Here is a 16,070-nt window from a genome sequence, read left to right on the forward strand (position 1 = left end):
ATATAAATTAAGGCAAACCTTTGGCTCAAGAAATCCTATTAAAAATAAAATTTAAGGTTACAGTCAAAACCTTATCTCATTCTCAAATAGTACCATGAACTCTACACTAATAACAACAATACATTAAAGTTACTCCTACCTGACACAATAAAGCCAGCTTAACCTCTTGTATTGTACAGAGTCTTATCTCTGAAGGTTCAGAAGAAATTACCTTAAATGGCAAAGCCTAGTGCAGAGGGGTCAGGTACAGCACAGAATGGTTCCAGTGGCAGAACAGGCCATTTCCTACCTATTCTGACAGCAGATTTCTGTTCACTGCATCACCTTGATAGGATTGAAGCATGTATTTTTTAATTGAATTTCAATAGAACTCTTACTGAATGGATATAATAAACTGATAATTACTTAGAATAGTTTTCCAGACTTCATTGCATAGGCCGAGATATTTCTTTTCATTATTTTTTTGTTCATTTTATTTTAAATATATTCAATAAGCTGCAGAGAGATCCTCAATTCTTTTATATTCTGTATGTACAACAGGCTCATGTGGTAAGTATAAAGATGCACTTTTCAAAAACTCAGAAATTTTCCTAGTCAGCTTTTTACATAAAGTAGTGCATGATAGAAAACTCAATAAAATAACAGTATGTTAATAGTTAAGACGGGGTTTTTGCTGTAAACCTAAAACACACATTCATGGCTTCTCAACTTTTAAAAGCTACTTGTTATCTATTTCTTATCAAATATGACCTCTGAACCATTGTTTGAGCATATGTCAGAACAGTGGTAGTATTAAAAATCCTGTATTCATTTTTACTGAATCAACCTAATTCAGGAAAGACAGTCACAAGGGAAAAGCACACTTGATCAAAGCTCTGAATCCTGTTTTACTCAAATGAGTTGCACAATGGGAATCTGAGTGATGACAACTCTGATTAATAAGCCCTTGCAAGCTTATATTCAAAAGAGTTTTTTCAAACAATCAAATAGCAATCTGTCTGAATTAGTCTGAGATCCAAAGCATAAATATACATATACGTATGGCTTTTAAGAGAAGCTAAAAAAAAAACTAATCTGTAATTACTATGGCAACAGATTGCTTTTTATGTACTACATGTGTGAAATAAGTGGTTTTATATTTTGTGTGGAGAATATTAAGCAGTAATAACAAATTAAAGATAAAAATGGCATGTACATAAGTTTTGTATCTTATGTGTAGCAGCTTCTTACTAACAGTTTATATTAAAATGACAGTTTACATAGACTTCCATGAAATTAAATGAGAAGATGACTTTTGAAATTGCTTTGATTTGCACATGCAGGGAGCATAAAGAACAGGCTATCATCTTGCTTCTGCATGTTAGTTTTGTTTGACAGCCTTTTAATTTGGCTATAGGAAATATTTGGGCAGTTGTCTTTAGAGGTTATCACTACACTGTTTTCACCTTTCATTAATTTTATTTTTTTTACATTTTTTCATCTGGGTTCAACATGCATTTTTTTCTCAATTGCCAGAGCATGTGTAACCTATTCCCAGTTTACAGGGTAGAGTGTGAACCGATCAAATTATCAGCTCATTTTTTTTGCAGTATCACACAATGGCTGATGTTGAAAGGGGCCTCTGGGGGTCATCTGGTCCAACCCCGCCACATTCAGGCAGGGTCAATTACAGCAGGTTGCCCAGGACCATGCCCAGACCATGGACCATGTCCTTCATCAACCTGCTGGCAATACTTTGCTTAATGCAGCCCAGAATACCACCAGCCTTCTTTGCAACAAGAACACATTGCTAGTTCGTGTTCAGCTTGGTGTCTGCTAGGACCCTCAGGTCCTTTTCTGCCAGGCTGCTTTCCAGCTGGGTGGCCACCAGCATGTCCTGACACCTGGAATTGTTCCTCCTCATGTGCAGGACTTTGCACATCTCCTTGCTGAACTTCATGAGGTTCCTGTCAGTCTATGTCTTCATCCTGTCCAGGTCACTCTGGAGGGATGGCAGCAAGACATGGAGGGTCTGGTGTACACAAAAGCAAGCCACTCCTCTCAGTTTGGTGTCATCTGCAAATCTGCTGAGGGTACACTCTGCCCCATGTGTCTTGATCATTAAAGAAGATGTTAGACAGGATTGGAAGCAGCATTGACCCCTGGGGTACACAGCTCGTTACTGGCCTCCAGCTAGACTGCAGGCCACTGAGCTTCCTCTGTGCCCAGCCATTCAGCCAGTTCTCAAAGTACCTCACTGTCTGTTCATCCAACACGTAATTCATTGGCTTTAGACATGTTTCCTTTATACATATGAAAAACCTGATTTCTGAAGAATTACTTCTTCCCAGGAAAGGTCACTCCTTTCTTCCTGACTTACTGCAAGCCGATTTGCCCTATCTTTATTTTTATTTTTAAGTTATCATTGTTTTTGTGTCTTCTGGATTTGTATTCAGCACAAGGAATAGATTGCACATGCATCTAGAGCAGGGGTGGAGAAGAGAGATGACAGGGAAGTCTGCTCCTTCATGTGCTATTCACAAAGGCCAATCCCTGCTGTAGCCTCTGCATATAGGTTCTTCACCTCCCATCCCACTACTTCCTGGGTTCTGGACAATCTGAATGAGCAGAAAAATTGGGGAGGACTTCTGACCACAGTTTCATCCCTGTTGTATCAGCTATGACTGCTCACTGCATGTGAAAGGCTAAGCAACATCCATTAGATGTCTCAGGTGGCTATTTCCTTCGGTATTGTATCCTGTCCCTCTTATTTGGGACATGTTTACAGGTACTCTTCCACTCCAAGGGGGAGATGTAACCTGCAGGAACAATGACCTAAATCTACCATATAGTTAAAAATATTAAAGCAGGCTTGGTAGGGATCCTGTCTATAGTAAGTAGTTCTGCAGTTAATAGAGGGAACTTCTTAATGCCTGTGTGTTTATCTTTTCATCAGCCCTGAAGATAATTCATTTGCCTTTGCTAGGAAATGAAACTTTCCAGTGAGTAGTCAAACTGGACTAAGTCTACATCAGTGCACTGCTTCTAAACTTGCTTTACAGCCATACTTGAGCAAACGACAAACGTAGGTGGTGCAGTTCGGCTGGTCATTATGTGTAATATAACCAGTATCAGCTGATTTGCATATAAAATTTTTGCAATTAATAGTTGTTGCATTTAAGTGCAACTATATCAGAGCCTGTATGCATCCACACAATCAGACTGCACCTGGGAGTGAGCTGTGCTGTAGACCTTGTGAGCTAGAACCTAGCTGGAGGCCACAGGAGAGACAACTGCATGTAAAGACGAACATGGTTATACAGTTTTTCTCAAATTCCCATAAACATGTTATAGACTCAGATTAGATTGCAAGCTGTCAGATTTTGTACAAGCACAGAGTTAATGAAAAGCAAACAATTTGCAAAAACACATGTGCCCATGCAACACCATGTGAATCCTTTAGAAGTACTTGGTCCTGGTGGGAACTGTGAACAGTTAGTTCTGACAGAGGTGGATTGTAAATCAGTTACAGTAGTGAGTTTGCAAAGTGATCAACATTATATACCAAGATCATGCCATAGGATATAAATTCATAGTGCTGAGATAAATGTCTATAAGTATCCATTCATTGTTTCAAAGATAAGATTATTCAGAACACTCTTATTAGATTTGACATCCTGTTGTCCATTACAAAGACTAAATGCACAGACCTTTCTTATGGTGCAAAAGACTACATTTCCTGCTTGGAAAATAACAATAATAATAAAAAATAAATAAAATTATATTTTAAAAAAAAAAAAAAAACAAAACAAACCTTTTAGGAAGTAGAATAGAAAGAGTAAGAAAATGCTATTCTCCTACTTTTTGAGGATGCTAATGACTTCTGTACTTTTGTACTGTTTACCCTAAATTTTATGATTACCTTTTCTGGAGTGGTCTGCCTGCTATAGAACCAAGGTAATAGCAGCCACTTGTCAGCAAACAGCCCCTGTAGAAACAAAGCCTTTAGAGAACATTTGGCCATGCAAGCAGAATACTGTTGTTACTGCAGAGACAGATGTTATTGACAGCTGTTGTTAGCTGGAAGGTAATCTCTTCATCTGACTGGGTGTACAAATTGTCTTTAAAATACAGCTATTTTCTATAACAGTTGTTGAAGACTGGATTTATATTGTACATATATCTGTGCAGTCACTAAGCCAGACATGATAATCTGTGCTGCATGATTAGAATACTGTGGGTTTTGGTTTATCTCTGGAAGATGAGCAAGAAATGGACTTTAGGCTCTGCACAAAAGCTGCATTTAGAATCCATTTCAAAAATCTTATGTCACTCTCAGACTTCAAACATTTACATGTGTTGGAAAGTCTAAGCTGCAGTCTGAGATGAGGTTCGTTTTTTGTGGCACAGGAAATGCTAAGTTTACATACAAAAAAAGTGAAGTTGCAAAAGAGAAGCATCTTTACATCCACCAGTTTCCACATATGAACATTCCTGATTTTACCTTTCCAGGTATTTTGAATTTTCAGACATGATTTTCTGCAAAGAATAATATTTAATGTTGTATTTCATTCAAAAGAAAAAAAGAAAAAAAAAAAAAAAAACATGAAACCTATCTTAGGCTTCATGGTCATTAAAACTATTGTACATGAGCATAGTCGAGCATCGTTTTCTTTATTTCTATTCTAACTTCATAACCTCTTTTTTAAAAAAACAAAACAAATCGAAACAAAACAGACAACTGTATTGTTTGCAGCAGCAGGTAAATTCCACTCTCTGAAAAGCGCTTACTAGATACCATACCCATCCTGAATGTTTGCCACCAAGAATGCAGTTACAGCAGAATAGATCTAGGACTAAACCAGCTGTTTAGCCAAATTCACCAAAACAAAACCACTTCAACAGCATTTTTTCTATTGACCATTGTAGAGCAATACCTGCATGTGATAAGTCATGCAGTTACCTAACTCCAATAATAATGACCTTGAGATTTTTTATAAAAGAGTTAGCACACCTGGTCCCAGTATTAATATTTTTACCTAAAGTCAAGCAATCTGGATTTGGTATGAATAAATTTTATTTCAGTAGTCACATGAGCTGAGCTTTACAATCATTATAATAACAAAATCTCATGTCCAGAACACTGTTAGAATAACATTTAAGCTTTTTCAAAGCTTGACATTTTACAGATGAATTAAGAATTGAAATGCAGTTTTCATGATGCAACATCCCAATCTGTGTGTGTGAGTGTGTATAGCATAATTTCTATAGAATTTGTACCTCTAGCAATAGCCAGCAAATACAAAAATATATTATTTTTAACATCTTTGTTGTTAATGTGCAAAATTCTTTGGACTTTTTTTATTTATAAGAGTGTGAGCAGAAGATCTGTCTTTCACTTGTATCTTAGTTATTGCTCTCTATTCTGTTGAAATCAAAATTCTCTGTTCTAAAGATGGCAGTACCTCCCCGTGTACTTGAAATTGTGCCAAGTCTTTCAGGTACACAGACCTAATAGAAGATCCTTTTGTTTTCCTTTAAATTTAAAGCTGTAAGGAAAAAAATATAAATTTTATTCTAAGAAATAACTGGGGGAAAAAAAAAACACCCAAGGATTTTATTTTTGTTACTGATGTAGTGTGTTAGCTTGGTTGGGCAAGATTTGTATGTTTTTATGTGTTATCCCAGTGCCAGCTCCAATATCAATCACTGCTTTTAGGCATATTTGAGAGGCAGAAGTTAGATAACCATCAGCATTATGAGCTTCCCATCAATACTGGGTTGTAAAGAGCTTACATCTATAGTAAGACCCAGCAGCATCTTCCAGAGTGAGTTGTGGTAGCATAGGCCACAAGGAGAGGAGTTGAAGATGCCAGTCTAACAATATCAGCATAAGTCCCACATTATGTCATTAGCAACATCACAGCAGGGCTCTGCTGCTTCCTCATGAACCAAATGAAAGGTCACCCACAGAAAGGTCACACCAAAGTTCTACAAATCAGTATTCTTAGGAAATGAGGGGCCAAAATATTAACTTTTTTTTTTTTTTTTTTTTTTTTTTTTCCAGTTTGGTGTTGTTTTCATTATCTCTTCCACTGGCTTGTGAAATAATTACATTATTGCAGTATGAAAGACTCATCTGTAATATGTTGTGAATTTGATTTGAAGTACGTCATGAAAGATACAAAATACACATTCTTTCCTTCTTGATAAAAATTACAACCTTGGTCTTGGAAAGAAAAGAAGTGACAAAATAACCAACCCTGTCATAAAAAAAATGGAAATTTCCCCAAGAATAACTTTAAAGTGCTCTGTAAAGTGCTCTGTATAATTATCTTTAATATCTGACATTCTTTCACTTACTATTAATAATTGTTATTTAGGAGGAAAGTGGAAACAAAGCATGGCAACTAGTATGATTATGGGTTTCTATAAAATTATGAGTATTACAGTAGCACTTTTGTAATGAAGTCTTTGTGAAGCTCAGGTAATATGCATGAGCTGAAAGATAAATCCTTACATTTATGCCATAATCAGCTTGTTTTGAGTTGGTAGAACTGTGTAGAACAAATGAAAATCCAGAAGGACACGCTGATGCTGTTCCATTACATTTCAGTCACAGTATAAAAGCTAGCACATGTGATCACTAATGTTTCTGAAATTGCCCTTTTTGTTGTAGATGATCCAGGATTTTGGAAGCCATTTAAACAGTTCAGCAAAGAACAAACGTATAAACAAAAAACTAAGCACAGCCACAAAGTATTGCCCAGGAATACCCACACAGTCTTCTGTAGAGATCAGGGGACACTTGTTAGAACGCTGTTCTTCAGCCCTCTCAGTTGAAATGGCTATTTAGAGAAGCCCTAATGTGAGCTTTAGCACACACAGAAAGTTCTCTTGAGACAACCATGGAAAATTATCCTTAGATGAATTGAGGTTAATCCCTTCAGAATGAAAGATTTGTGTACATAATGCAGAATGCCATCAGATTTTAAGCCAATGGGTACATTTAAAAAAAAAAAAAAAAAAAAAATTGTCCATGCAGATTTATCTTCTGTTAGCATTGCTAATTAGCATCATGTGAAATATTCATTAAAAATTTTGTATTGAGTATATAAACTCTCATGATCTGTTTAAACCTATACTAAAATGAACAGGTAAGATTAATTTATATACCTTGCTTTCCAGGAGGTACCAGTATACTGTCACATGAAACGTTACACAAACAAACACTCCAATTGCAATAGGCAACCAGTCAACAATGTACAATCTTTTCTCAAATGTTATATTTTGCATATTATCCACAGAACATCGTGATTAAAATGCACATAAAAGCGTGGTTCATCAGGGCCACATCCTAAGTCTTCTGTTTCTTTGTATGGCAAGAAAATATGGTTGTCCTTTTTCTCCACTGCTAGGATTAGAAAATATTTATTATTAGTAGAGTATTATTATTGTTTGTATGCTTATGTCTGTCTCTTCCTGAGGGAGAAACAGCAAAGCCAAGCTGCAGTGAAAAATCTTCACTGAATGAATGGCATACATGACCTGGGACAAAAATAAAAAGTGACCTCTTGCCTGTTTTTCAATGTAACAAGCTGCCAGTGTAATGAAGTCAATTTCCTCTCCTAGACTTCTCTCTTCGTTCCTGTACCATCTCTTTTGGGAAGATTGTGGTTAAATTTCAGCCAAATTGAATAGGATCGTTATTGCCTTAGTTGATACACACTTAATGCGGTAGACCCCTAAGAAACAGCATGCTGAAGGATGCACAGCCTACCTGAGTCACCAATTAGCTGCTAGTTCAGATCAGCCACTGCTGTAAACAGTGAGTAGCAAAGCCAGCCTCTGGTGCCTTAAGGACTAATTATAAACTTAAAAGAACAGGCAGTTCCACTGGCAGCAAGAGAAGAACTTCTAAGCAAGGTTCCCATATTTGCTAGTTAAAGATCTGGATTGCTGCCCAAAAATCTCTGTGTTTGTATGTGGGAGTGGAGAAGAGGGGTAGGTATTTGATAGCTTTTTCTCTTCCAGAATTTTTGGTTCCGTGTTTTTGAGTTGTAACTAGAGAAATTGTATGTTGAAGCCTCAGAAAAAGAACAAAAGCTAGCTGAGAAGCTTCTGCACCAGCAACAGATGGAAGGGATTACTTCTCAGGGTAGCTAAGGATTAACACTTTACCTGTTAAGCCAAACTTTTCACTGTCTTACTTTATGATTCTCCCATCTATATACATTTACGTATAAATGTTTCTCCATCCTTGGAGGTTTTTCTTATAGTCCCTTTTTATTTATTTATTTTTTTTTCATCTTTTCTTGATGTCATATTACGTAGGCAGCTCTTGCAGAAGACTGTTCCTCAGAATCTGCTGACAGAGATCGTCAGGGTGTTAAAATTTTCTCTTCATACCCCATTCTAGTACATAATATTTAATTTTCTTTGGATAACTGGATTGGTAGGTATATGAAGCATACTTTTAAGATTTTTTCCCATTACATACCTTCTGTTTTCCAATTAATAGATGATCTTTAAAACTATTCTCTTTGTGTTTTCTTTTCTCTGTAAATCCCTCATTCTGTGTTCAAGATTTTGTATGATATCCGTACTAGCAAAATCCTTATTGTCTCTTCTTTTAAACATGTTTCAAAGAACTACAGAACTAGCTTCCTGCATAATGTGTATTCATATCATTTTAATTATAGAAGTTACCAGTGTTCAACCACAGTATTACATGTTAGAGAGAGAAAGTATATGACAATGTTACCTTCCTTTCCCAACCCCTCATCTAGGCCCAAGCACTACCCCAAACTTCCAGGTCCCCAAACCTGCAATGAGTTCTGTACTGAGACACATCTCAGAATTTGACCTACAAGTTAGATTTAATTTTAAAAACCCACAGGTACAGTCTGTTACATCAGTTGCAGTATTGGTTTAATATATTATACAAACTGTACTCTTTGCATTGGAGAGTATTTTTTCAATAAAAAGTTGAATGTTTCAACTTTTTTTCTCAGCAATTCAGGAGAATTGCTAGAGGATTGTATCAATGAGTGAGGCAGATGCTGTCAAAAATCTGATTAAGCAGAACAGCACTGGTATATTTTTTGGGCTATCTTGTAGTCTTATTTGGGTGGTTCAGAAAGTCTGGTGAGCTCCAGCTTTTTCAAGATTTGCACCAAGGAGTACTGCATCATCATTCATGAAGGGACACATCAATACAGAGTGAAGCAATGAATTCCAACTGACATTATTTTACGCCAACACTGTGGAGCAACCAAGGATCGAAAAAAAAAAAAAAAAAAAAAAAAAAAACATGAAAGCCTTAGGCTGCAATCATCTCCCATCTTTCTCTAGGTTTATACTGTCTTGCAACATAACATGGGACTACTGACTAACTGTGAATTCCAACATGACTTTTGTGGGGAAGAAAAAAAAAAAACTCCTTCAAATCTACACTTTTATTTTTCAGGCGGCTTTCTCCTAAGGAAAAAAAAAAAAAAAAAAAAAAAAGGAGTGGAGTAGAAGGGAGGGAAGAAGGAAGGAGGAGGAGGAGGAAGGGAAGAGGGGAACACGTACCAAAATGATAGCTCTGTAGCGCTGTTAGAGCTGTAGCAGCTGTTAATGCTGCTGGTGCCACTTCTGCTCTGTAAAAGGCTTGCAGCTGCTCAGCTGTTGCCTCTTGTTAGTTCTTGGTAGTCTTCACTGCAGTGCCAGTATGCTCTCATCACTGTGGCATCACCAGATAGCTTCTTCCAGTGTCCCATTACCTTTGAAGTGGGAATATTTTTCCCATTTACTTATTAAACATTTTGTATTTTAGTTTAAGATTACTTTTTTTTTCATTAATGGACATGAATTGCTCACTGTTTTCTTTATGGTTTGCTATCTTTAACATAGTTGGGGACAACTGCTCCATCTCCCCTCACTCATCTGTTTTGGAATCTGGACACCACTTTTTTCAGTCTTACCAGGTGGATCATCCTTCACAAAACATCAAGCATTCTCACTGCTTTCTTTTGGAGCCTTTTCAATGTGATTGCATATTCCTCTGAGGTATTCTTAGTGTGTACATCAGCTTTAACACTGTCATTGGCTTAAATACATGTAAATAGAAAAAACTTCCCCTTTTTTCTGCACTTTTAGTACTCTGTTAATAAGTGGCTTGGTCTTCTCTCTCAGATTGTCTGCAGCGTGGTTATTTATTTAGACAGTTCATCTCCCTTTTTGTATTTCTGTGTTTGATGGGCTTTCTTCTTCCTACATTTAGGGTTTTACATTTATTCTTATTGAATTTAATTGTGCTGATTAGACAGTTTCTAAATGTGAGATCATGTTAAGTATAGCCCTCTTTTTCAGTACTTACAATTTCTTCCAGTCTGATGTCATCCACGAATTTCATTACTATGTTATCTATACCATCATCTGTGTTCTTGAATAAAATAGTAGGCTGGAGATAGGCTGAAGAGAAATTACTCACTTACAGTACATTCTTTGAAATCTGTTCACAATCTTCTTCTAAACTTTTGATGACTACACCTTGAATAAGAGTGGGGGTAGTTTTTTTTGTTTGGTTTGTTTGTTTGAATTTTTTTAACCAAGTTTGGAAACAGTTGTGTTGATTCCATCTAGACATTATGTCTTTAATTTGCTTATGGGAATGCCATGAGAGATACTAACAAGAGCCTTACTGAAACCGGTTAACTCAGATAAAAGTATTACAAAACTTCATATGACTGCCATTTGATAAATCCATAATCATCATTATACAATTTTTCTTTTCTATACCAATAAATCACAAACTTTTCAGACCTTGGGGTTCTACACAACTTTTAGTTGCTCACTGTGCAATTCTTTGTCAGGCTAATAATAAACAGGCATTGTTATGGTGATTAATGATTAAAATTGATTTCATGGCCCGTGCTTCGATTGGAGGTTATAGTTTGGGACCTGGACCAGTTCCAGATGGTTATCAGTTGATTGCCCAGTAATTTGCTTTGCTATCTTTTTGAGTGTCAGAGACAAGCTGACTGATCCATGATTGTTTGAGTCCTCCCAAAAATGGAGAACTCAAATAATCATGAAGGGGCTCTAGAATGTCCATCTCTTCCCAGCCTGGTACTCAGGTTTTCAAAACTCTCCATGCCAATCTCTGATTGTAGCACCCACCTTTTCTCCATGTTGGGTAGCTGACTTGTACCTTGGGTTTAATGGCTCTTAGCAGCTGTGTCTTTCCCATTAGATCCTGCCCATCTTTTCTGTGTCAGATCAAACAAACCTGCTGTCTTCTGTAACTATTACTGTATTTCTTCTCTCATTCTTCCTTCAAAGATAAGAAAAATGTGAAATCAATCAATTAAACTACTCTTAAACTTTTTGAAATTCACCTTTATAGATTATGGGCTTATTCTTCAGTTGAAGCAATTTATTTTGCAAATTCTTTCTTTTGCATATTGGGGGGCCTCTGGAACTAATTTTGAGAAACTTGTTTCCTCTCAGATAGCTGGGTTTGTACAGGCTTTTACCAGACAGCAAATTAGCCCCTCTGTCCACATGCAGGCTTCCTCTTTTGTGGATGAAAGTTCATACCATTTCCTTTTCAAAAATGACCCCGTAACTGGTGTAATTTTTTTATTTTTTATTTTTTTAATTTTTTTCCTAGCAGCAGCTTCTGCAATACACTGTAACACAGGTTTATGAATACATCTGCCACTAGACTTTTATTTACATCAGTAACAGGTATTTCTGCATGGGATAGAAACTGACTTACTCTGTTCAAAGGAAAATAATATTTTTTAATAATCTGAGGTTTATTTTATGCTTTGTTACATACATTCATAATCAGAGATTGTCTGTAGTGGGAAGATGAAAAAAAAAATAACCTTGATATACAAATAGATTTGCTTTTCAATATAGGGCAATAATAATGAGGAGATCTGCAGACTTCCTTACTCTCCCTCCATGGCTTCTTTCTTATATAACTATTGAATCACCTTAAAAAAAAAAAAAAAAAAATTGTCCTTCCTGAGATTTGGGATACCAGTATTGACAAGGAATTTCTCTTCCAAATGGATCCCTTTTTTTTCTCTGTAACTCTGGCTTTGCTCTGTCTGCAGTTGCTGCTGCCTTTATAGTGTAGTCATGACCCCATTCATGCCAGGCCTTGACCTCCAAGCACCTACTCTTAGTTATGCATCTTATGCATCTATACTTCGGAAATAAGGCCAAAAATGTGAATATCTTTTGTGAGATGCCTGTCCCTTAACAAGAGTATAACTGCATTCAGCAAAAATTGTTTTTTTGTCATATGTGTAAGCAACAGCAGTAGCCAGAAACTACATGCAGCAGAATACATGTAGGTCAAGCAGTCATGGAAACCAAGAGGAGAGAATGTGCACACGAAATAAGGAGACTGTGGCATCTGGTAGTTCGAAGACACCTATGAATGCTTGCTGGATTTGGAAGAGAGTCTCATATAGAAGAGAAGGTCTTCTTGCCTCTGTGTTTTCCTGTCTGAGTGTTGGTTGTCCTGGTAGGCTGGCTGCCAGAACGTTTTTGTTCAGGGCTGGAATCTGCTTAATTGCCTCTTTTTTTTTTTAAAAGTCTTGTCCTGAATATTCATGGAGAAATATATTGTAAATGTTTTGTTATCACTTCATGTCTGATTAGTCTTAAATAATATTAAATATTTATCGATTTATTTCCTCAAAGAATGAGCAAGCTACTCTGTTTTGCACTCTGGGTATATGCAACTGTATTACCACTCTGGGATTTCCAAAGAACTCAGGACTGGCCTTTTTGTTCCCATTGAAATCAATTAATTACCACTTAAGTTGTCTTTTCCTCAAATGTTCAGCTGTCACAGTTCAGAGTGTATTTTAAAATCATACTTGGGTTTCTCTTGTGTTGTTCAGAACAGATGACACTATTAGAATAAATCTGTGCTTACACTGTTCAATGAGCAGTCCTACTTTAATTTTATCCATTGGTCAGTTACTAGCTCATTAAAATATATTCCTCTCTGATGTTCATTCTTCTTTCTTTGCTCTGTTATTCTTTAATTCTTTTTTACAGAAACAAATCTGCAGGTATCACTGCCACAGGTTGCAGTCATACTTCACTTAAGGGCAAGGTAATTCTTTCTTGCTTAATCCTTCCCAGTTGCAAGGATACATAATGATATAAATGCGTTGAAAGAGAGTCAGAATATTAATTACTTAGGACTGCAAATGTTGTTGTTTGTTTGTTTGTTTGTTTGTTTTGAGATTTGTGGGAATTAAAAAACAAGAGGAGTCTAGGACATACTCAAAAGATGTTTCCAAACACTGGGACATGAGGCTAGATTGGATGAAGTGTAGGATTTGACATATGTGTGTGTATAACTGTAATTATAGGGGTTTTCTCTGCTTAATTAAAGGTACTCCTCTGCAGAAATAAGAAAGCAATTTACTCTCCAACCAGGCTTTGCACAGTTCTGTCAACGAAGTTTAAGCACACCTGGCTTTTCTACTCTTCATCTGGTAAGTTCTGGGTTTGTCTTCTATGTGCAAGTTTGTAATCTTAAGCCATTTTTATTTCACCTGTCTTCTGCCTCAAGCTGTTAAAAATGTTCCCTGGAAAGTTGAGGATATTACACACTTAAAAGAACTAGGAATGGTCCTTGGAGCCTGAAATAGTCGTTCTGCATACTACTGAGAATCAAAGTTAAATAGTGTTGGAATATATAACAGCCTTACTTTGTCTTGCCAGAAATGTTCAACTCCACAACCAACTAAACACATTGTGTGGTGGCCACAGACATTTTGCAAAAGGAGATCAACAAGAAAAAAATTAAAAGAAAGGTGGAGGCTCAGCTAGCATGGCTTATTTCACAGTTCCCAGAGCTAGCAGCAGAGACAGCATGCCAGCCTGCCTTTCAGTGATGTTGAGTAAGTGTGCTAAGTGAGAAATGCCAAAGTGTGCCCTGATTGGCATAGACCTGAGTCAATGGTTATGTGGCTCCAAATTCAGTCTTCCACAGTTAATCCTTTTCCCCTCCCCCAAAATCAGACTATATGACATTGCCCTTATGACAAAGGGAAAAAATACCAGATTTTCTTAATTGCATTTCAGGAAGACGGGGGTTCTGCAAACGTGCTATTAAAAAAAAAAAAAAAAAAAAAAAAGAGAGAGAGAGAGAAAGACTTTTTTTTTTTTTTTTTTTTTTTTTTGAGACTCAATAAGTAGGAGCAGAAAAAGTGTCTATGCACCAGTGATTGTGGAAAAATGAAAAACACTAGATGTAAGCGTTTACTTCCTGTGTGTCAGGGCCTCTCGCCACTCCGCCACTGCTCACTTCCTTAATCTGAAATGCTGTGGTGTGCTTTAACTTGTTCATTGTGGTTATTCTGACAGTGGAGGCTGGGTTCTCTTCTGCATGCATAAAGTTGCTTTTGCTCTTAAGAAACTCGGTAACATTTCATTTCCTGGGTACTGCACTGTAGCTGCCATTTTGTGCGCTGTTGCAATCTCCATGCCTCTAGTCCATCCTCCTTAAAAAGGTATGTTTGTAGTAATGATTTGTGGCTTTTTTTTTTTTTTTTTTTTTTTTTTTGTAGTAGTAGTAGAATGATTGTTTTGCACACTTCTGTGATGTGTGAATACAAGTGTAGGCTTCTGGATTGAAACAGTATCTCTCCTTGTTTCCTTTGATAATTTGCACAGTTAGGGAGACCATTACCGTCCACCTGTATTTACCTTTTCCACCATCTTTTCCATTTGTATCTCATTCACAATAGTCAAAAACGCACAGTTCCATTAATTAAAGATTATTACTATCAATTCATCTAGAAAAAGTTACAAGACATAATGAATTGTGATGTATTTGACTTGTTGGAATGACAAAGTGTGGTATCTGAAAGGAAATGCAATGCTTAATTGAAAATTAGATTGCAATAAGCAACATTATTTTGCATGCAAAACACTACACTACATCTTCAGCAACTGAAAGGACATAATATGTGTTTATATATATATATAATTTAAACTGTGTTTTGCTTTAATTTTTTGCAAATTATTTTTGTACAGATTGCTAATATATATTTATGCATTAACACAGAATGTTTTACCTACTAGCAAGACAGTACAGTAAATGAGCTTCAAGGACTATTCAAGTCTTAGGACATTAATAGTCCTAGAACTACTAATGAAAAGTCAATAGCTAATAAAGATTCCTATTTACTCATAACTGTTGACCCAGTATACCCAGTCAGTGTTAGGTTTTCCTTTTGGGTAAGAAGAGCAAAAAATGTTTTTCCAAAACTGGCTTCAGAGAATTCAATAGATCATTTAAATATACAGGCAGATGGGCAAGTTCTGACACTTCGCTCATGTAGAGACCACTGTAGTTTCCCTATAAAAGAGGAATATGTGGGTTTTTTGGGGGTGTGCTCAATGGTCTCCACAGCATCATTTGCCACATCTATTTTTCAAAAATGTTTAAAATTCTTTGCATCTCCTAGATGTTTTTAGAGTATTTCTCCAAAATATGCTTCACTTTCTGTTATGTTTTTGGATTTTCATTAGCTGAATAAATTCCTTACTTAAGTTTCCAGAACGCTAATAAGCCTCCAATATTTGTAGTTATACCACTAACCATTTTTAACTCATCTCCTTATCTACAGTAACTGATGTGATGTGGCATGGTACGCGTGAGCCATTTTATTTCAGAGCTACCCAGACCTTTGTTACTGCTGTGCACCTTTGTACTTTTCATAAGTTGCAGAATTCTTCATTGTCCTGTTAAGATAAAATTCCTGGGTACGACACTGTCACTGAAAGAAATAAATTCATACTCGGGTGAAAATCCAGCCAACTCCCATGAGAGTCTTCCATGAGTAGGTCTCAGTAATAATGAGTGAAAACTTCATGGTTTTGACCTGCAGACTTTATTTGTGGAGAAGAAGACGGAAACGTAAAGAGAATAGCTTGAGACTATACCTTGGATGAGACAATTGTCACAGTAACATTGCATATAACGGCAGTATTGTTATCAGGGACATCAGGTGCCTTATTTTCCCCACACCCCATTAACAGAACCATAGAGATAGTCTGAA

At 36.5% G+C, this 16,070-nt stretch overlaps 1 protein-coding gene across 3 annotated transcripts in view; it reads left to right on the plus strand.

Annotated features, from left to right (window-relative positions):
* Positions 1–16,070, plus strand: part of DOCK8 (dedicator of cytokinesis 8) — a 94,942-nt gene that overhangs the window by 3,657 nt on the left and 75,215 nt on the right. Inside the window, exons 2-3 of one of the 3 annotated variants that reach the window (XM_084504716.1) lie at positions 13,051–13,108; positions 13,394–13,496. Coding sequence is in view for 1 of the 3 variants with exons in the window: in XM_084504714.1 (XP_084360840.1) it covers positions 13,394–13,496 (103 nt within the window). In the remaining 2 variants the exon portion in view is untranslated. Of the gene's footprint in view, positions 1–13,050; positions 13,109–13,393; positions 13,497–14,369; positions 14,517–16,070 lie in introns of those variants that run through there. The other 2 variants (XM_084504714.1, XM_084504715.1) reach the window with 2 other exon arrangements.

This window comes from Aythya ferina, assembly GCF_964211825.1.
Source record: "Aythya ferina genome assembly, chromosome: Z".
NCBI classification, from domain to species: Eukaryota; Metazoa; Chordata; class Aves; order Anseriformes; family Anatidae; genus Aythya; species Aythya ferina.